General features: G+C 44.0%; 1 protein-coding gene across 1 annotated transcript in view; it reads left to right on the top strand.

Annotated features, from left to right (window-relative positions):
• TRPV4 (transient receptor potential cation channel subfamily V member 4) overlaps window positions 1–17,671 on the top strand; it is a 152,683-nt gene extending 135,012 nt beyond the window's left edge. Inside the window, 2 exon segments of the mRNA XM_033957279.1 lie at window positions 14,965–15,086; window positions 16,663–17,671. Of these exon segments, the coding sequence (XP_033813170.1) occupies window positions 14,965–15,086; window positions 16,663–16,802 (262 nt within the window). The 3' untranslated portion in view covers window positions 16,803–17,671.
• Window positions 17,672–21,963: the final 4,292 nt, after the last annotated feature.

Here is a 21,963-nt window from a genome sequence, read left to right as displayed (position 1 = left end):
TCTTCTCTTCTATATATAAGTTCTTGTAAACCTTTTTTTTCCCTTCTCTTCCTATATTTTAAGTTCATGTAAACCTTTTTTTTCCTTCTCTTCCTATATTTTAAGTTCTTGTAAACCTTTTTTTTTCCTTCTCTTCCTATATTTTAAGTTCATGTAAACCTTTTTTTTTCCTTCTCTTCCTATATTTTAAGTTCATGTAAACCTTTTTTTTTTCCTTCTCTTCCTATATTTTAAGTTCATGTAAACCTTTTTTTTTTTCCTTCTCTTCCTATATTTTAAGTTCTTGTAAACCTTTTTTTTTTCCTTCTCTTCCTATATTTTAAGTTCATGTAAACCTTTTTTTTTTCCTTCTCTTCCTATATTTTAAGTTCATGTAAACCTTTTTTTTTTCCTTCTCTTCCTATATTTTAAGTTCATGTAAACCTTTTTTTTTTTCCTTCTCTTCCTATATTTTAAGTTCATGTAAACCTTTTTTTTTTTTCCTTCTCTTCCTATATTTTAAGTTCATGTAAACCTTTTTTTTTTTCCTTCTCTTCCTATATTTTAAGTTCTTGTAAACCTTTTTTTTTTCCTTCTCTTCCTATATTTTAAGTTCATGTAAACCTTTTTTTTTTTTCCTTCTCTTCCTATATTTTAAGTTAATGTAAACCTTTTTTTTCCTTCTCTTCCTATATTTTAAGTTCTTGTAAACCTTTTTTTTCCTTCTCTTCCTATATTTTAAGTTCTTGTAAACCTTTTTTTTTCCTTCTCTTCCTATATTTTAAGTTCATGTAAACCTTTTTTTTTTCTTCTCTTCCTATATTTTAAGTTCATGTAAACCTTTTTTTTTTTTCCTTCTCTTCCTATATTTTAAGTTCATGTAAACCTTTTTTTTTTTCCTTCTCTTCCTATATTTTAAGTTCTTGTAAACCTTTTTTTTTTTCCTTCTCTTCCTATATTTTAAGTTCATGTAAACCTTTTTTTTTTTCCTTCTCTTCCTATATTTTAAGTTCATGTAAACCTTTTTTTTTTCCTTCTCTTCCTATATTTTAAGTTCATGTAAACCTTTTTTTTTTCCTTCTCTTCCTATATTTTAAGTTCTTGTAAACCTTTTTTTTTCCTTCTCTTCCTATATTTTAAGTTCTTGTAAACCTTTTTTTTTCCCTTCTCTTCCTATATTTTAAGTTCTTGTAAACCTTTTTTTTTCCTTCTCTTCCTATATTTTAAGTTCTTGTAAACCTTTTTTTTTCCCTTCTCTTCCTATATTTTAAGTTCATGTAAACCTTTTTTTTCCCTTCTCTTCCTATATTTTAAGTTCATGTAAACCTTTTTTTTTTTCCTTCTCTTCCTATATTTTAAGTTCATGTAAACCTTTTTTTTTCCTTCTCTTCCTATATTTTAAGTTCTTGTAAACCTTTTTTTTTCCTTCTCTTCCTATATTTTAAGTTCATGTAAACCTTTTTTTTTTTTCCTTCTCTTCCTATATTTTAAGTTCTTTTAAACCTTTTTTTTTTTCCTTCTCTTCCTATATTTTAAGTTCATGTAAACCTTTTTTTTTTCCTTCTCTTCCTATATTTTAAGTTCTTGTAAACCTTTTTTTTTTTCCTTCTCTTCCTATATTTTAAGTTCTTGTAAACCTTTTTTTTTTCCTTCTCTTCCTATATTTTAAGTTCATGTAAACCTTTTTTTTTTCCTTCTCTTCCTATATTTTAAGTTCTTGTAAACCTTTTTTTTTTCCTTCTCTTCCTATATTTTAAGTTCTTGTAAACCTTTTTTTTTCCTTCTCTTCCTATATTTTAAGTTCTTGTAAACCTTTTTTTTTTCCTTCTCTTCCTATATTTTAAGTTCTTGTAAACCGTGCCGAGCTCCACAACATCCGTGGAGATGATGCGGTATATAAACTTAAGGTTTCGTTTCGTTTAGTTTTATTTGTGTAGTAACTTTGCCTATTTTGTGGTTAGGAATGACTTTTAGGGCTCCTTTTACGAAGTCACATTAGCGGCTTTATTGCATGTGACTTTTAATCACACGCTAACCCCTCCCCCCTCCGCCCTGCTCAAGAGGAGGCGGTAGCAGCTAGCGCGGCCGGCAGTTTAGCGCTCGCTATTACGCGCGTTAAACCGCTAATGCGCTTTCGTAAAAGGAGCTCTTAGTGATTTGACATCAAAAAGGTAAGCGATCGGTCGTGTTTTCTTTTGATGTGTATTGCTTAGATTTTGGGCGCATACAGTACAGTAGGTTCGTGTGTTTCGTTGTGATGCTCCGATGTCGTTATCACAGCTTGTGGTAAAGGCACATTGTGCAATGTGACAAAATTGGATAAACGAAAAGTAGATGTATGCTAAATTGTGCCGAAGGGACTTGACTGGTCGCCTAAAAAAGAGCAACAGCCATAACTCTAGGAATAGAAGGCTACAGTTACCGAGAGATTGCAGCCAAAATTGGTCAAGGCGTGTCGCTGGCCAGGGTACTGAAACTCTACAAGCACTTTGAAGAGACTAGACCAGGGGTCTGCAACCTTTAAGACATAAAGAGCCACTTGGACCCGTTTTCGAAAAGAAAAAAAAAACTTGGAGCCGCAAAACCATTATAAAACAAATCTAACACTGCATATATTGTTTCTTATCTTAATGCTATATACAGGATCACTAAATTGAAAATAAAATCATTTTTCCTACCTTTGCTATTTGGTGATTTCATGAGTCTCTGGTTGCACTTTCTTCTGACTGTGCATCCAATCTTTCTTCCTTTCTTTCAGCCTCCTGTATGTTTCCTCTCCTCCAGACCTCATTCTCTCCCCCAACTTTTTCTTTCTGTCTCCCTGTTCCCCCTTCTTTCTGTCTCCGTGCCGTCCCCCAAGCCACTCGGTTTGCTGCCACCGCAATCGGGGAACAGCCCCCAAGCCACCGCCGTCCCAAGCTTTCCCTGCAGAAGTGTTGCGCTGACCAGCATTCCGCTCCCTGACGTCAATTCTGACGTAGGAGAGGAAGTTCCGGGCCAACAAGGCATTTCTCCTCATTCCATCCAGCCTGAGCCCCATCTCTCCTTGATCCAGCATTTCCCTTCTGTGTCTGTCAGAATTACCATTCCACCTATTTTCCAGCATCACCCTTCTTTATGTCCATCTCACCTATATCCCTATCTCACCACTTTTTCAGAATCTTCATTTGTCTCTGTCCTTGTCTTTACCCCATGTTCACCATTTGCCCTTTCAATGTCTTTATCTCCCCCCTCCCACACACTTTTTCAGCATGTCTCTATTTCACCTCCTCTTCATATCCCTTCTGTATCTCTATCCTTATTCAGTAGGTCCTGCTTACCCTTTCTCTTCTTTGTGTCATTATCTCCATTTTCAGCTTTCCCCCCTTTTCTTTTGTTACTGCATCCGGTAGCCAGAATCTTTCCACCCTCCCTCCACTCCGGCCCAGCCCAGTATGAAATATTTCCTTTTGTTTCCCTCCCCTCTCTCTTCTCCTCCCTCACCCACGAGTCCTGCATCTGGCCCTCTCCCTTCTACCTGCACCTGGCAACACCCCCCTGCTCCGCGGCTCTCTTCAGCAACTCGTCAGCAGCAGTGATCAAGACAAGCTGCCGACATCGAGGCCTTCCCTCTACGAGTCCCGTCTTTGTGGAAAAAGGAAGTTGAAACAAGCGGGACTCGCAGAGGGTAGGCCCCGACGTCAGAAGCTTGTGTCGATCGCTGCTGCTGAGTTGCCGAAGAGAGCCGCGGAGCAGGGGATGTGGCCGGAAGCAGGTAGAAGGGAGAGGGAGATAGGAAGGCTGTAGATCTCCGGAGCATGACACCGACCCCGGCCAGGATGATTTCTTTTTCAGGCACCTTACAAAGTCCAGCGTCGCGGCGGGAAATAGCCATGCTGAGCAGTGAGCTCAGCACTACACAGATGAAAGCCTTGCTTGCTGATTGGTCCGGCGGCACGGCGGGGCGGGGCCGCCGGACCAATCAGCAAGCAAGGCTTTCATCTGTGTATGTGCTGAGCTCACTGCTCAGCATGGCTATTTCCCGCCGCGACGCCGGACTTAAGCTGCATGCCTGCGTGACACACTACCGGAGCCGCAGCAAAGGTGGAAAAGAGCCGCATGCGGCTCTGGAGCCGCAGGTTGCCGACCCCCGGACTAGACTAAGCTGGAAGGGGCCAGAAAAAAAGGTTACCGTATATACTCAAATATAGGACGAGATTTTTGGGCCAAAAAATGGCCCAAAATGGGGGTCTCATCATACATTCGGGTCATCATCCGACCCCCTCCTGGACTTCATGCAGGCTTCTGATAGGCCGGGGCAGGAGGGGTCTCCCGTCCCGGCTACCTTACAATTTTTTTAACTCCCCCCTCCCCCGCCTTCTGCCCACCCGTGTGCACCTTTTTGCAGGTTTTAATCCCTGGTGGTCTAGCGGTGTATGGTGCAGGAGCGATCTTTCTGCGTTCCTGCCCCATGCCGAGCTGCTGCCTCCGATCTTGTGCCGCACCCCACAGGACCGAGCTATTTTGTGCTCCCTTCGCGTCTCCACGCTGCTCTCTGATTGGCTTCCGCCAGTTCTCGTCCTGGGAGGTGGGAGTTAAAAAAATTGTTAGGTGGCCGGGATAGGAGACGAGAGCGATCCTTCCTGTCCCGGCCAACCATTAGACCACTAGAGGGGGTACAGGGTAGGAAGGTGGAACAGGGTGCAGAGCCTGGCAGGGATTGAGGGGAACTGGCTGCATAGCCTGGCAGGGAAGGAAGGTAGCTAGGTGCAGAGCCTTGTAGGAAAGGGGGCTGGGTGCAGAGTCTTGGAGAGCCTGGTGGGGAAGGGGCTAGGTGCAGAGCCTTGCAGGGCAGGGAGGGAAGGGGCTGGGTGTAGAGCCTGGCAGAGAGGGGGGCTGAGTGCAGACCCTGGCAGGGGAAGGGGTGAGGGAGGGGACACTGGGCGCAGATTCTGACGCTTGAATATTAAGCCTCCTCTTTGGGGGGAAAAATGGGGGTCTCAACTTATATTCGGATTGACTTATATTCGAATATATACAGTACAACACCTCAGACTGATAGAAGGATAGTGAGAATGGCTCTACAGAATCGGAAATTAACTGCTTCTGACATTAATAAGTCACTGGCCAAAACAGGGGTGTTGGTGTTAGGCTGGACAGTTCGCCGGAGACTGGTAAAAGCTATGATCAAGAATTCCCAGGAAAAAGCCCTTCCTCAGTTCAGTGTTTGTAAATGTTTGAAATGGGCTAAAGCGCATGCCAACTGGACCACAGAGCAGTGGAAGAAGGTGTTACGGAATGATGAGACCCGAATCTCCATATTTGGCAGTGACGGTGTCCGCTATGTTCGTCGGCAGCTGTGCGAGGACTGCTTGCCGGAGTGTACCACTGTCACCATTAAGCTTCGTCTGAGCGTGATGGCGTGGGGCTTCATGGCCAGAGATGTGGCGGCTCGATTGCAGGTGCTTGACGGAGCGATAAATGCTGTGAAACGCATAAAGGAGGTGGTTCAACCCAAAGTCCTGCCCTAAGCCAGAGCCATCTTTGGTTCATGTTTCAACAGGATGGCACCCCATGCCACACAGTCAAGAGATGCCTCACCTGGTTCGAAAAGAACAAGGTTGAGTTGGTGGACTGGCCAGGAAACAGCCCAGATCTCAACCCCATTGGGAACCTCTGGCTGGATTAAAGAGAGGAATAGCGGCAAAGCGACCGTCCGACAAGCGTGAGCTGATAGCAGCAATAATCAACTCCTGGTTCCACAAAATAACACCTATTGATCTCCAAAGACTTGTGGACAGCGTGCCAAGAAGATGTGAAGCAGTAATCAAAGACTAAGGCCCTCTTTTACAAAGGCACGCTAAGCGTTTTAGCGCGGATGCAGCGAGCGCTAAATCAACACATGCGCTAACCGCTAACGCGTCCATAGGATAACATGCATGCATTTATCACGCATTTATCATGCGCTAATATGTAGCGCACGCTAAAAAGCTTAGCGCACCTTTGTAAAAATAGGGGGTAAGGGATTTCAAACGCGCTACTAGTGAGACTGATGAAATCATCGGAAAATTGGACAAATTATCATTATTAGCTTGGGTAGCTTAAGATCAGCATTATTTTTGTGAAATTTGCCAAATATTACACAGTGGAATCTTGGTTTACAAGCTTAATTCGTTCCAAAAGCATGCTCGTAAACCAAAATACTCGTATATCAAAACGAGTTTCCCCATAGGAACTAAGGGAAACTCGCTTGATACTTTCCCCCCCCCACCCCCTCCGAGGTCAGCGGCGCTGCTCCCCCCCCCCCACTCGCAAAAACCCCCCTCCACGTGAACCGGCACCCCCCCCGCCTGAACAACTTAAACTTACCCCCCGTCTGGCACCGGCACGCAGCCCACAGGGCGTGCTGGTGCCGCTAAATGATCTTCCTGCTTCTGCCGGCCTTGAGCATGCATCTGCGCATGCTCAAGGACTTCTAATTCTCCCTCTCGCTGAGATTCTCGGAGATCTCCGAGAATCTCGGGACAGGGAGAATTAGAAGTCCTTGAGCATGCGCAGATGCATGCTCAAGGCCGAGATTCTCGGAGATCTCCGAGAATCTCGGCGAGAAGGAGAATTAGAAGTCCTTGAGCATGAGTCCTTGTTCGGGCGGGGGATGCCAGTTCGAGCGGGGGAAGGGGGTGCCGGTTTGAGCGGGGGGGGGAGCGATGCTGGTTATCGGGGGGGGGGGGGTGCTCGCAAATCGAGTCAACACTCGGTTTGCGAGACAAGTTTTGTGAGAATGATTTGCTCGTCTTGCAAAACACTTGCAAACCGGGTTACTCGCAAACCGAGGTTTGACTGTACTGGTCTTTGTTAAGTGATTACAGAGTTCCTGTTATTAGTCGAAAATTGATGCATTAAATACAATTATTATATAGTCATGCTTTTTTAAGTGTAAATGCCTAAAATGCTAGGTGCTTCCACAATTTTGGTCACTAGCGTAAATAAAATAAAATCTTTTGGCAGTACCTGGAGGTCTTTGGGGAGAATCAACATGATAACCTTTTATTAGACTGGCACAGTCAAAAGATGCCGTGTGTGGAGATCAATGGCTGGCTCAGGCCATGCGATAAGACAGGCTTGGAGTCCCAGTGGCTCATGCAGCAACAAGATGAGAGTGAGGAAGAGGATGGTGAGTTTGGGAGCATGGGACAGAGCCCAGCCCCAGGCTGTTTTTTGTCCCACCATAGACCCTCTATAGCAGGGGTGTCAAAGTCCCTCCTCGAGGGCCGCAATCCAGTCGGAGTTTCAGGATTTCCTCAATGAATATGCATGAGATCTATTAGCATACAATGAAAGCAGTGCATGCAAATAGATCTCATGCATATTCATTGGGGGAATCCTGAAAACACGACTGGATTGCGGCCCTTGAGGAAGGACTTTGACACTCCTGCTCCATAGCTACATCAAGGCCATCCTCAGAAATAGAGGGAAAATAACTGGGCCTTCAGAAGGAGGGGCAGGTGCTCATTGAAAGCACAGTTTCACCATTGGAGTCCTTCGTTCTTCGGTGTTGTCATTGCTGATGGTGGCTTGGGTTTTGGACGTAAGCTTTGGGGGTCTAGAGTTTCCTTGAACCAAAATATTTGTGCTGAACTCATGCAGTATACCTAGGACTTAGCTCAGTGTTTCTGTCCTGGAGGCAGTGGCATACATAGCATATGTCCAAATATGACTCAGATATCATGAAAACAAAATGTATAAGATGATAAACACTTTCAATATAGATAAACTGTAGTGTCCTAAGGTAAAGTATAAGGACAGCGTAGGTTACACACCAATTAAAAAATGAAGGAAAAAGCCTCAGAACAGGCCCTCCCACCTCCACCGAAGTGGTTTACAATGGTGGTCAAGCGATAACCTCACTGGCAAAAATCCTTCAAAATGTATCGGAAACTTGAGCCTTAAACTGTGCTTCACTCATAAATAACTGATAGAAGAAAATATTCAACTTATCTTCTGCTGATCGGTAACACCAACGGTGGCCAGCGTTTCACAAATAAGCTGCCTCAGGGTTTATCCCGACCGATCAGACTTCTCTCAAACAGGGACGCCAAACCGTCTCACTCATCTGTGACACCAGGGGCCCATCATTTTTTGACCCCTCCCAATCTATATCAAAAATATGATTTTTAGTAACAATCCACATATCGCACAAGAGTGTACCTAGGAAAAGGCAGCATCTTTTTTTTTTTAAGTCTTTATTGATTTTTAATCTTAAAGAGTGTCATACAAATGAAATAAATAGTATGTATTACATACATTACACTAATATCTATACAGGTAACATATATATCATTCAAAATTGTTAGGTTCTTACATATAATAATAACATATTAAAACATAATATATAATATAAATGAAAAATAGAGTTACCCAAATATCACTATCAATATTTACATCCCTCCCTCCGTCCCCCCACGGATGTGTAAAAATAAATTAACCAAAGGAAGATAAGATAAATATACATTATAACATTTTTACAAATTTAGTCAATGGGTTCCAAACTTTATTAAATACATCACTAAATCCCTTACGCTCTGCATTAATTCGTTCATATCTGTACGTAGTGCACACATTCACCCACCAAACAGTGTAACTTATTCTATCATGGTTCTTCCAGTTACTCGTGATCAGTTGAATGGCTATTTATGTCAGAATCATAAATAAACGACTCTTATATTTATCTAGAATGGGTTTCACATGTAATATTGTTCCACAAATTATAGCCTCATATGATAAAGGAACATCTGAATCTAAAACTATATTTATTTGTCCCCAAATTGACTTCCAAAATATAAATATAAACGGACAAAAATATGACAGATGATCCAAAGTTCCTAAACCAATATGACAATGCCAGCATCTATTACACTTAGAACTATCTATTTTATTTAACCGAACTGGGGTCCAGAAAATCCTATGTAACAAAAATAACCATGTTGGTCTCATAGATGCTGACGCTGTACATTTCAATCTCCCAAGTCCAAATTCGTGGCCAACGAGACACAGAAATATACTGTTTTATCTCGATGTTCCAGATGTCTATAAGACTATTTTTTGGTTTATTATTCAAAAATCCAGAAATCAATTTATACCACTGGGCAGCCTGATATCCTACTAGATCAGTTTGGTAGCAAAGGATTTGCAGACTAAAATAAATTTTTTTTAATTTTTCCATTCAGGGAACCCACTCTGAATAGCCTGCTTCAATTGCAACCACCTATATTGTTGAGATTTTAGAATTCCAAATGACCGTTGCAATTGTGAAAAATCAAGCAGATTTCCATTAGATATAACATCAACTAATGTCCGAATGCCTGCCTGCATCCAATTCTTCCAAGCGATCCTAGCACCGCCTGTTTGAATCATGGAGTTTAACCATAAGGACTGCAAAGTAGATTTCATTATGGGAACATGTTAATTTATCAATAAATCCACATAGCGCACAACAATAGTGTACCTAGGAAAAGGCAGCATCTTAAACACTGCAGTGAGCACTAGAACACCAACACATACATTGTAAAACTAAACAAGCCAGATCTCGCACAGTCAATTGATCCTGTAGTCCAGTGGTTCCCAACCCTGTCCTGGAGGAACACCAGGCCAGTTGGGTTTTCAGGCTAGCCCTAATGAATATGCATGAAGCAAATTTGCATGCCTATCACTTCCATCATATGCAAATCTCTCTCATGCATATTCATTAGGGCTAGCCTGAAAACCCGATTGGCCTGGTGTTCCTCCAGGACAGGGTTGGGAATCACTGCTGTAGTCAATGCCAACTGAAAACTATGTCCTTTTCATACACACAGAACAGAGATACACCCTCGCCCAATATGGAATAATCACAAACTAAAAATAGAAATATGTAGACAAAAGTTAAACTGAACCGCCAAGAAACCAGACTCTGCATACAGTGACACATGCCCCCTAATACTGTGCAGAGGTCAAATCTTTCTTCAGAACAGTACAGTAAATTGCTGTTATGGTATCCTGTCCTGACCTGAGGAAAAGGGTTTAGTCCAAAAAATTGCCTTATTTCCATTTCCTATTTATAAACTTTTATTAATACAGTTACAATACTACGTGATTCTAAGTAAAGCAACAAAAATATCTTTCTACCTTTTGTCGTTTCTGCTTTAATCATCTTCTTTGCTCTCTTCTTTCTATACAGCGTTTGTCCTCTCTCCCTTCCATGCAACATCTACCCTCTATTTGCCCCTTCCACCCAGCTTCTGTCCTCTCTCTATACCCCTTCAATCTACTGTCCACCCTCTCTCTCTTCCATATGGCATCTTCACTCTTTTTATGTCCCTTCAATAAACTGTATATCCTGTGTCCCTTCTCTCCTTTGCACATGATTCATTTCAGCTTCACCCCCTCTCCATTTTTCTATCTCCACCCCCTCCCCTATACTTTGCATCTCTCTCTTTCTCTTCTCCTTTCCTTCCTTCCTTCCTACTCCACACCATGGTCTGGTATCTCTATCTCCTTCCCTTCCCTCCCCCCATGCCATGGCATCTCTTCCTCCCCCTCCATGGTCTGGTATCTCCTTTCTTTTTTCCTTTCTCTCCCTCCCATGGACTTTGGCATCTCTGGTTCCTCTCCCTTGTCTTCCTTCTCCCTCCTTCCCTCTCTCTCCCCAATTGGGCGCTGCTGCAGCAGCATTTCTCCCCCCTTCCCTGTGCAGCAGCAACATTTCTAAGCCCTCCCCCTTCACTGTGCAGCAACAACATTTCTCTTCCCTGTCCAGCATTTCTGGACGGTTCCCCTGCTTAAAGCCGCGGGCGTCTACACCTCACACAATCCACGGCTGCGTTGGAAGCCTTCTCTCTGACATCAGAGGGAACGCTTCCGACGCAGCTGCGGATCGAGCGACGAGCCAACACCCGCAGATTTGAGCAGGAGAGCCAGCCAGAAGCTGAATAACCTGGTTAAGGAAAGCAGTAGTGGCAGAATAGGGAGGGTGGCCAGCTATGCACCCCCTTGGAGCGTGCACCCAGGGTGGACCGCCACCCCCTTGGTACGCCATTGCCTGGAGGCATACCTAGCCAGTCGGATTTCAGGTTTACCAGAATTAGGGTTGCCAGACATCTGGATTTACCTCTTTTTAGAGGACATGTCCATCGTATGGATGACTTTTCAGAACCTGGCACTTTGTCCAGCTTCCAGCTTAGGATCGCATCGGGAGGGCATCTGCGTATGCGTGGATGCAACAGGGTGACATCATGTGCATGCATGTGACATTATCGCATCACACCCGCACATGCGCAGTTGCCTTCCCAATGTGGCTCCGAGCACAAGAAGAGGTTGAGTGGGTGGGACGGGGGGAGTGAGGCTGGGGCAGAATGGGGCGTGACTTGGGCAGAACAGGATGGAGCGGGTATAACTGGGCATAACTGGGCGGGCCTGTGGGCAGGGCCTTGGGTCTGGATTTTACAATAGTAAAATCTGATAACCCTAACCAGAATGAATATGTATGAGTTAGATGTGCAAACAATAGGTTGCCAGCATATGCAGATCTATTTCAAGCATATTCATTGTGGTAATCCTGAAAACCAGACTGGCTAGCTGTGCCTCCAGGAGAGGGTTGAGAAGCACTGGTTTAGAGGACCCACAGCATAATTGCTTGGGTGATGATGACTGAAGCTTACTCTGCTGTAAGAAAGGTCAGTAAAGTGGCATAGTAAAAGGATGGGGCATGGAGGGATGGACCGCCCTGGGAGGCCCCGCTTGCACCTCTTTGCCCCCCCTACGCCACGCTTGTACCCTCCCTTTCTCACCCCCTATACCTCTTTAAATCTTCGCCAGCGCAAGCAACTACTCTGGCCTGCTGCTCGCACCAGCCTGGCTCTCTCTGAAATCTCTTCCAGGTCATGGGGCCAGGAAGTGGCATCAGAGGGAAAGCCAATGCCAGCGCAAGCAGCAGGCTGGAGAAACTGCTTGTTGTGGTGAAGATTTAAAGAGGTACATGGGGTGGGAAGGGCGCGAATGTGGCATGTGGGGCATGGAAGGAGCAGGGGGGGTTCCACTACCCCGAGCTCCTCCTACCATCGCTGCGCCACTGGGTCAGTAGCTTTGTTGGTTGGATAATAGGATAGTAACAGGTTTGCTTCCTTATCTACAAAGTTCTAAGTTCAGTTCTCAAGAGCCACAGATTTCAGGATATTCCTGAATGAAAAAAATATATTTATTTATTTAGAGAAATTTATATGCCAGACATTCCACAGTTCATGGCGGATTACAGTGAAAAAACATAAATATTTAAAATTAAAATAACAAAACATAATTACCCCCCTCCCTTTTTACTAAGCATGGTACGACCCGAGTCTGGAGAACCTCGGACATGAATAGATGCAATGCGATGATGTCATGTGCGACCCGAGTCTGGAGGGTCTCAGACATGCATAGATGCAATGTGATGATGTCATGTACGACCCGAGTCTGGAGGGCCTCGGACATGCATAGATGCAATGCGATGATGTCATGTACGACCTGAGTCTGGAGGGCCTCGGACATGCATAGATGCAATGTGATGATGTCATGTGCGACCCGAGTTTGGAAGGCCTCGGACATGCATAGATGCAATGCGATGATGTCATGTACGACCCGAGTCTGGAGGGCCTCGGACATGCATAGATGAAATGTGATGATGTCATGTATGACCCGAGTCTGGAGGACCTCGGACATGCATAGGTGCAATGCGATGATGTCATGTGCGACATCATCATGTCACATGCACTCATGCTCATAGCCCCCCTCCCCCAGACACTGGCCCGAGCTCAGGCTTTCCAGAATCCGGATGGGTACCCAGACAGTCCTCTAAAAATAGAACGTACAGGTTTTTCTGGACATCTGCTAACCCTAGACCAGGGGTGTCAAAGTTCCCAATGAATATTTATGCATGAGATCTATTTGCCCCCACAGCCCAGAGTGCTAAATGCTCTGACACTGCTCAGTCTCTCAGAGCATTTAGCGCTCCGGGCATGATAGAGGTAAAACATGGCCTCAATAAACAGAAACAACATTTAGGGGTCGTTTTACTAAGCTCTAACGTGTGCTTAGCGCTTGGGTACTGGTGCCCACTTCCCAAGTGCTAGAAAATAGATTTTATTTTTTAGTGTCGGGGGGGGGGGGGGGGGTGGATGGGTGGGAGGTGGAGAGAATTGCTTAATTGGTTAGCGCAGCTACATTGCCGTGCATTAACTGATTAGCACATGGTTAGTACGCAAGCCCTTACTGGTTAGAAAACTGGTGTAGTTAAGGGTTCACGTGCTAATGGCCAAGTGCTACTGGGAAAATTAGCACATGGCCGCTACTGGGAATAATGGAAAATCAGCTGTTTAATTGCTTGGAAAAGACCTGCGCTGGAGATAGCGCTGAACTCGTTTTAGCGCAGCTTAGTAAAGGAGCCCCATAATCTCAATATAAGATGGGAGAGCTTTGCCTCAGTCTCACAATCTGAGCATGTCTGGCATGAAAGATTTGCATACAATATAGGCGATAGGAATTTGATTTCCTTAATGCATGTTCGTCAGGAAAATCTGGCCTGTTTGACTGGAGGACTGGATTTGGGCTTGCCTTAAGTGCTCTTTGGCACCTACATATGAAAATGGAGAAAAATAACGATAGGATATGCTCACTGTAACTTGCGTCTTTATTTGATTTATTTTGTATCCTGTTTTCCCCAAAAAGCTCAGAACGGGATAATGCAGTTAACAGGTTACAATTTGACATTAATTACAGAACAAGTTTATGATACAAGGTTGTCCTAACTCAGTACATACTAGGGAGATTCTCAAATGTTCGCAGTAAAATCCGATGGGCCACCGTTGCGGCCGCTACTGCAACGACCTCAAAAGACGAGCCATTCGTAAAAAAATTGTGCATGCAAATGAGGTTTTCGAAGGGTCGCTAAATTTGAATGTACCCACAAATTAAAAAAAAAAAAAGACCCCAAATTAAAGATCGGCTTTGGCGCCATAATAAGAAAATAAGTTTCCAAGTTTCTATATTCTTTGATAGACCGTTTATCAAATATATACCTAAACGGTTTACAATATAAAATATTAATAATAATAAAAATACAAATAAAAACTATTAAAAAGGGAGAGCAATACAAACAGACTTACTAGAACAAATAGGGGAAATAATTATATCGAGGTGAAAAGAAACCATAAGAGGAAAGGTAGAGTGGGGAACGGTGGAAACAATAGGGAAACATTTTCGTTTAGTATTAATAAGACCATGGAAGAGCGGCATGAATTCTCTTAGAACTGGAGGAGATCAGAGGTCATAAGCATCTTTGAAAAGGAATGTTTTGAGTTTTGATTTGAATTGGTCAAGAGAAGTTTCTAATCGGAGGTCCAATGGAAGGGCATTCCAAAGAGTAGGGGCAGTGACCGAGAAGATGGTTTTATGGGTTGTGTCAAGAAATAGTTCCCTTGAAAAGAGGAGACTGAGAGGAGACATGATCGAAACATTGAAGATAATGAAGGGAATAGACTTAGTAGATAAAGACAGGTTGTCCACCCTCTCCAAGGTAGAGAGAACGAGAGGGCACTCTCTAAAGTTAAAAGGGGATAGATTCCGTACAAACATAAGGAAGTGGTGGAAAACTGAAACGCTCTTCTGGAGGCTGTTATAGGGGAAAACACCCTCCAGGGATTCAAGACAAGGTTGGACAAGTTCCTGCTGAACTGGAACGAACGCAGGTAAGGCTGGTCTCGGTTAGGGCACAGGTCTTTGACCTGGGGGCCGCCGTGTGAGCGGACTGCTGGGCGCAATGGACCACTGGTCTGACCCAGCAGCAGCAATTCTTATGTTCTTATGTAAGCAAATTTTGATTGTTTGAGAGCAGATCATGAGTGGATCTATCAATATGCGGCTTTTTGTTCAAGTACATTTTATTGCTAAAAATACATAAAGGTGACACCGTTTTGAATGTCTTTTTCTGTTCTTTAGAGTGGATGAGGTAAACTGGTCTCACTGGAATCAGAATCTAGGGATTATTAATGAAGACCCAGGGAAGAATGACACGTACCAGTACTATGGGCTCTCTCAGACCGTGGGCCGATTGCGAAGAGGTACGTTTCAGCGCCTATGTCTTTGTCGTATCCTGCCGTCATTGCAGGGTGCCAATGTGCGCTTCACTGTTCTGTTGAGACTTCGGACGAGGTTCGCCCTTTTCATACTGAGAAGAGCAGAGCTCTGGTGGTCAGCGGCGTAGCGAGGGCGAGAGGCGCCCGGGGCGGTGGCACCCCTCCTGCCTCCACACGCTCCTTCTCCGCCCCCACCTGCCGTGCGCCGCTTCCCTCCCCCCGTACTTCTGTGACGTTCCTGGCGCGAGCAGAAACTGCCAAGCTGCTGCCCCGCCGGCATTGGCTCTTCCTCTGATGTCACTTCCTAGGTGCGGGTCCAGGAAGTGACGTCAGAGGAAGAGCCGGCACTGGTGCGCCAGCAGGGTTGGGGGATGCTGCTCGCGCCAGGAACGTTACAGAGGTACAGGGAAGAGAAGTGGTGGGGCAGGGAAGAACCTGGGGGGGGAGGGGTGCCTGCGCCTTCACAAAGACGGCGCCCAGGGTGGACTGCTCTCCGCACCCCTCCCCCCTTACCACGCCACTGCTGGTGGTCATATTCACTTTAAAGTCCAAGGAATTTTGTGATCCTTGATATTCTTCCTTCATGGCTGAACTACAGCCAAAATGTTTCTCTATACCGCAAGTTCAGACAGAATTTGAATAACCTAGTTCAGGGGTGTCAAAGTCCCTCCTCAAAGGCCGCAATCCAGTCGGGTTTTCAGGACTTCCCCAATGAATATGCATGAGATCTATGTGCATTGTATGCTAATAGATTTCATGCATATTCATTGGGGAAATCCTGAAAACCCGACTGGATTGTGGCCCTCGAGGAGGGACTTTGACACCCCTGACCTAGTTGATGGATGCCTGCTGGCTGCAGTAATAGAGAAGCAAAGGTTTGTAAATCAAATCAACATACCCAGGTTCATAAATGAGATGCAATTTTATACTTAATCTAGTTAAGTTTTTGAATTTACAACTGAAGTAACTAAGGTCAGTACCATTTTGTATTTTTGTTGCTATTAAATCATTGCTTTACGTTTCTCTTTGCTTTAGAAAGTAAACTTCCAGCTTCTATTAAATAGGGGGAAAAATCCTGGTTTACTGGGAAGATATTACAGATATTTTATTGCCGTCGTATCCGTTATTGGCGTTATTTAAAAACTAAAATCAGTTGGGAGGTTCGACGTTCGCCTAGAAAAACTCGTCTTTTTGTGGAGGTTTGGGATCCTTATATTCAGAATCTTTCACCAAGAACAAGAAGTTTAATTCTCAATGATTTACGATGAAGCTTATGTTATCTAATTACATTCCAGATATTTATTTTATTTCTTTACTTTTGTCAGCTTTCATCCGGGGTGGGGGATTTCATCTGGAGGGAAAGGTAGAGGGGTAGGGGACGGAATCAAGGGGGGGTGTAGAAATTTGGAGGAATGATATAAATATGTATGAAATATTATTATTATGATTCTTATTGTAATGAATGTATTTTTGTATTATCTTATTGTATTTCTTACACGATTCTTTCAATAAAAATTGTAATAAACTAAAAGCTAAAATCTAATCTCTGTTTTCTTTACAGATCGCTGGTCAAGTGTGGTCCCTCGTGTTGTGGAGCTTAATAAACAGCCCCATTTAGATGATGTTGTGGTGCCCCTGGATTATATGGGAGCACCCAACACCCATGATCAAAACTGGAAAAGGGATGATACCCACATCTGAGGAGCAGCATGAAAAGGAATCGTAAACCAATCAGGAGAAAAGACTCCGAAAGACACCCTTTCTCTGTAACCTCCTGCCTCAGCCACCGGCTGTACAAGGAGAACTTAGTGCGAGATTGCAAATTTGCACCGTACAGAATAGTTGGACCAAATCTGTCGGTCTAGAAACTGAGACGGCAAACTGAACCAAGCCACAAACACTTTCTTTGGGAAAGTGACTGTTTCCTGAAGTCCATTGTAAATGGATGCTTAATGCAGAGTTCAAGGTGTCTGGGTCCCAGCTCAGAGGATGACGGTGACTGAACTGGAAGTGGTGGAACCCTAGTGCCACCGACTGTGTAAAAAAAGTGCTTTCTGGTGAAGTCTCTAATACAACGTTTCCAGATTTATTGTTTTTTTAACTTCTCGGAAGAGGGTGCGTTCCTGGCTTTGGCAAGCTGCTTGCACAATAACTGAGTCCAACTATTTCACTGCCAACTAAGCCAGAGGTTTCACGGAATCTTTTCAGATTGCAGTGTGCATTGTTTGTCATAGATGGCACACCATACTTCATGAATGAGTGAGTGTGGCAGCTATATCCTGTTTAACGAATGAGTGGGAGTTCCACTCCCACTCATAGAATCTATGAGTAGGATTCTATGAGTGGGAGTTCCAGATATATTATGCTTCACCAGTGGGTGGATGTGGCAGGTGTCCCATTTAACGAATGAGTGGATGGGTGTGGCAGGTACATTATGTTTCATGAATGAAATATAGAAACATGATGGCAGATAAAGGCCAAATGGCCCCATCCAGTCTGCCTATCTGCAGCATCCACTATCGCCTCCTCACCCTATTGGCTAAGGCTCTTAACACTCGCATTGTGAAGTCATCGAGCTTTATGGTTATAGAAACATGATGGCAGATAAAGGCCAAATGGCCCATCTAATCTGCCCATCCACAGTAACCATTATCTCTTCCTCTCTTTAAGAGATCCCAAGTGCCTATCCCAGTCTTTCTTGAATTCAGACACAGTCTCTGTCTCCATCACCTGTTCCCTGCATCTACCACCCTTTCTGTAAAAAAGTATTTTCTAGATTACTCCGGAGCCTATCATCTCTGAACTTCATCCTATGCCCTCTCATTCCAGAGCTTCCTTTCAAATGAAAGAGACTTGACTCATGCACCTATATGCCATGTGGGTATTTAAACGTCTCTATCATATCTCCCCTCTCCCGGTTGGTTGGGTGTGGCAGATGCATTATATTTAATGAATGGATGGGTGTGGCAGGTGCATTCTGCTTCATGAATGGGTGGGTGGCAGTATAGACAATGAGGTCTGGATTCTCTAACTGGCGCCATTGTCTGCAGCCGCTTTAAAAGCGGCCGCCGATCGCGTGTCAATCATGCAGTGGCACCAGTTAGAGAATTGCGCTTCTGGCAAAGGCAGGCGCCAGAAATGTAGGCTCCTACCTTTGTTGTGAATCACGCCTAAAGCCACTTCTGGCATTCGCCACGCCCAACAGTGGTGTTAAGCGTCATAAAGTGACTTTGAAGGTGCTGATTTTTTAGGCGCCTTGAAAATCAGTGAAAAAAGTTGTCTAAATGGTTTTTCACTGAGCTTCGTTGCCTACTGGCGACGTTTAGAGTAGAGAATGACACGGTGACAAAATTCATCACCGTTCCCATCCCCGCGGATAACCGCGTGAAACCTTCTTCATGTCATTCTTTAAGGAGAGAGGGAAGAATCAGAATATGAATGGCCACAACCACTGACCCTCAAGCTTTGCTTTGAAGAATGCTGGTGTAGAAGGACCGAGGTTGAAATAGACACTAGAAAATGACATGGGATTATTTCCCGCGGTTACCCGCGGGGACGGGAACGTTGATGAATTTTGTCACCATGTCATTCTCTAGTTTAGAGAATCTGGGCCGGAATGGGTGAGTGTGGCATGTATATCCTGTTCCATTGAATGAATGGATCCTTTATCATGAGTGGATGGGTGTGATGGGCGTGGCCTTGATTTTAGCCCACGTTCTATCCCTCAGGAACAAATGATTTGGATAATACATCCATTTACAGCTGTATTTTCCAGGAATGATGTTCCTCTCTTTAGAGCACAGCCGCTCACTTCACTACTCTAAACATCTTTATAAAAATAGACTTTATGATTACGGGTCCTGTTTTTAAACCAATGTCATCCAACCATTTTTTAAAATAATAAATTCTTTAAAGTCACAGATTGATTTGCCTCATTTTGAATACTGGGACCAATAGGGAAGGAGGGGTATCTTTCGGGTTACATTGGATTAGAGAAAATGGTCTTGAATCCTCATGAAGGATCTGTTATTTTCAGACTCCTGTATTAAAATATTGTGTCTTCTCTTATTGTGAGGGATTTGCATCGGCAACATTTCTCACGCCATTTCACTGTGCTTTTCCCCAAAATGGCAGGAAAGAACCTGAAATTTGTGTCCTTTTTTAATACGTCGTTAATAGAGCACGCTTGCAGGAACATCATGTGCATGTGACCAGCATGATCGGGAAAGAGCGCACCTTCTGTACAAAAAGTGCAAACTCTTTGTAAAAGTGAACACTCTTTCTGAAGAGTGGGTCAGGGTCTGCTCCAGGGTGCCAGTGATGAAGGACACCGTCACCTCTCCCTCTCTCTTCCCTCCCCTCTGCCAGCAGGGAGGAAGGATTGCAGGATTTTAGAGAAACTGGGCCTCTTCTCCCTCGAACAGAGGAGATTGAGAGGGGACATGATCGAAACATTCAAGGTACTGAAGGGGATAGACTTAGTAGATAAGGACAGGTTGTTCACCCTCTCCAAGGTAGGGAGAACGAGAGGGCACTCTCTAAAGTTGAAAGGGGATAGATTCCGTACGAACGTAAGGAAGTTCTTCTTCACCCAGAGAGTGGTAGAAACTGGAACGCTCTTCCGGAGTTTGATATAGGAGAAAACACCCTCCAAGGATTCAAGACAAAGTTAGACAAGTTTCTGCTGAATAAGAACGTGCGCTGGAAGGCTAGTCTCAGTTAGGGTGCTTGTCTTAGACCAGAGGGCCGCCGCGTGAGCGGACTGCTGGGCATGACTCAGCAGTGGCAATTCTTATGTTCTTATGATTTTGGTGCCCTTTATCAGCAGCATTGACAGGAAGGAGATTTGAGATAGAGGGGGAACTACTAGATCATTGTTGGGGGAGGCACTGATGCAAAGGCTGGCCTAGGATGCCACAGTTCCTTGAGATGGCCCTGGAGTGGTCACTTTTCCCAGAAGAGGGCCACTGTTCAGAAAGCACATGCACTCTTAATGATATTGCTCCCATAATAGGATGGAAAAAAAAACTTCAGAAGAGTTAGGATGGGCCTTCTCTGCAAGAATGGAAAAATAGACCTGGGGATTTTGAGGGTAATGGCAATCCTGATAGGAGATGAGATTGCTACGTACCTAGGGTTACCAGATTTTCCAAACAGAAAATCTGGACCCCCCTAGACCCGCCTCCAGACCAGCCCAGTTCCACCCAACCCCACTCCATTATGCCCCAGTCCCGCCCCTGCTCTTGTCGGGCAGGAGGGCATCCGCCCTTGAGCGGATGCCCTCCTGCCTGATGGAGATTTCATGGAATCTTTTCAAAGTGCCAGGGTTTGAAAAGCCATCCAGGGAAATCCAGATGTCTGGTAACCATAGACGTACCAGAGGATAAAGAATGGTGACATCTTCAGATGCGAGTGGGAGATTGATGTAGGTAGTTGCTGTCATGTTTCTGCAGACCCAGAAGTGGGGTAGGAGGGTTGGGGCATTCCAGTGGGGGGGTGGTAGGAGGAAGATTTTCAGAAGCTAGTTGGGTGGTGGTGGGGATTTGGAGATAAGCGAGCATGGAAGTCAGTGACAAGGGAAGAGAAGGCATAAGAAGAGGTGAGGGGAAATTATTATGGATGGGGACACAGTCCTGCAAGGTCTCAGATGGTACGTACATTCTATGAGATATGTTGTCATTGCAGTGGACACCAGGCTTCAGCAGTTACGAGTAAGCTGTAAATTATTCACGGAATACATCAAGGGGGACTAGAAAAGATGTTCGTATAATAGCCTTTTTTCACCCAAGGTCGGACAGTCTCCAATTATTTCACATTTGATCTATACTGTAGCTCTCCAAGTCTGTCCTTCCTAAGTGACACGGATACCATGGAAGGGGCAGGATTTCAAGCGATGGGTCACACAATGGTAGTATCGGTCATCTGAACTTTCTTTGCTGGTCTAGAGTGATGGCCTGGGCTGTCACCGATGTACATAACCTATCCGAAGACAACAGGAGCTGTTTGGAGGGTTTGGTGTAAAAAGCATGGTTTTTAGTAATCAACCCCTTATTTACCACTTAGAGTAAAAAATGACATAGAGATGAATCTCATAGTGAGTTTTGTTGAGGTAAAAACAAAAATAAGAACATAAGAATTGCCATACTGGGACAGAGTAAACAGTGGCCAACCCAGGTCCCAAGCACCTAGCTAGATCCCAAGTAATAAAACAGATTTTATGCTGCTTATCCTAAGAATAAGCAGTGGATTTCCCCAAGCCATCTCAATAATGGCCTATGGACTTCTCTTTTAGGAAAGTATCCAAACCTTTTTTAAACCCTGCTATGCTAACTGATTTCCACCAAATTATAAGAAAAACCAAGCTTTTTATGAAAAACATCTAACGCATATATAAACTTGCATAGAAAAAATGTTGGGCTACTCAGATGATAACAATCAATTTTGCATCAATATCTGTCCTATATGTAATGTCATTATGACTTATTTAATATGAACTCTTTTCACCACCATCCTGAACAATATCTGTCGTCAAAAATGTGTATGTATAATCACCATTTATTTTTTTTTTCAGAGTATGTGACCTACTCAATTATTTTTGTTTTATATTTTGATCAGTATTATTATTTTCTAAAGGGGAATCCAGTTTAAATGCTCATGCATAATCTTCAAGCTTCTCTATGGAATATTTGATCCCTTTGTCCCCTTATGTTGGAATACCCTTAGACTTTGCCATTTGAGAAATACACAAAGATATAAGTTAGCCTTCCCTTCCTTTAAGGGAATTAAATCTGCTGGGAAGCTCAGTCGATCTTTTGTTTTCAGACACCTGGAACGCGCTTCCAGAGGGAGTGATAGGACAGGG

Source organism: Geotrypetes seraphini, chromosome 8 (assembly GCF_902459505.1).
Source record: "Geotrypetes seraphini chromosome 8, aGeoSer1.1, whole genome shotgun sequence".
Classification (NCBI taxonomy): domain Eukaryota; kingdom Metazoa; phylum Chordata; class Amphibia; order Gymnophiona; family Dermophiidae; genus Geotrypetes; species Geotrypetes seraphini.
This window is presented reverse-complemented; position numbering and strand designations above follow the sequence as displayed.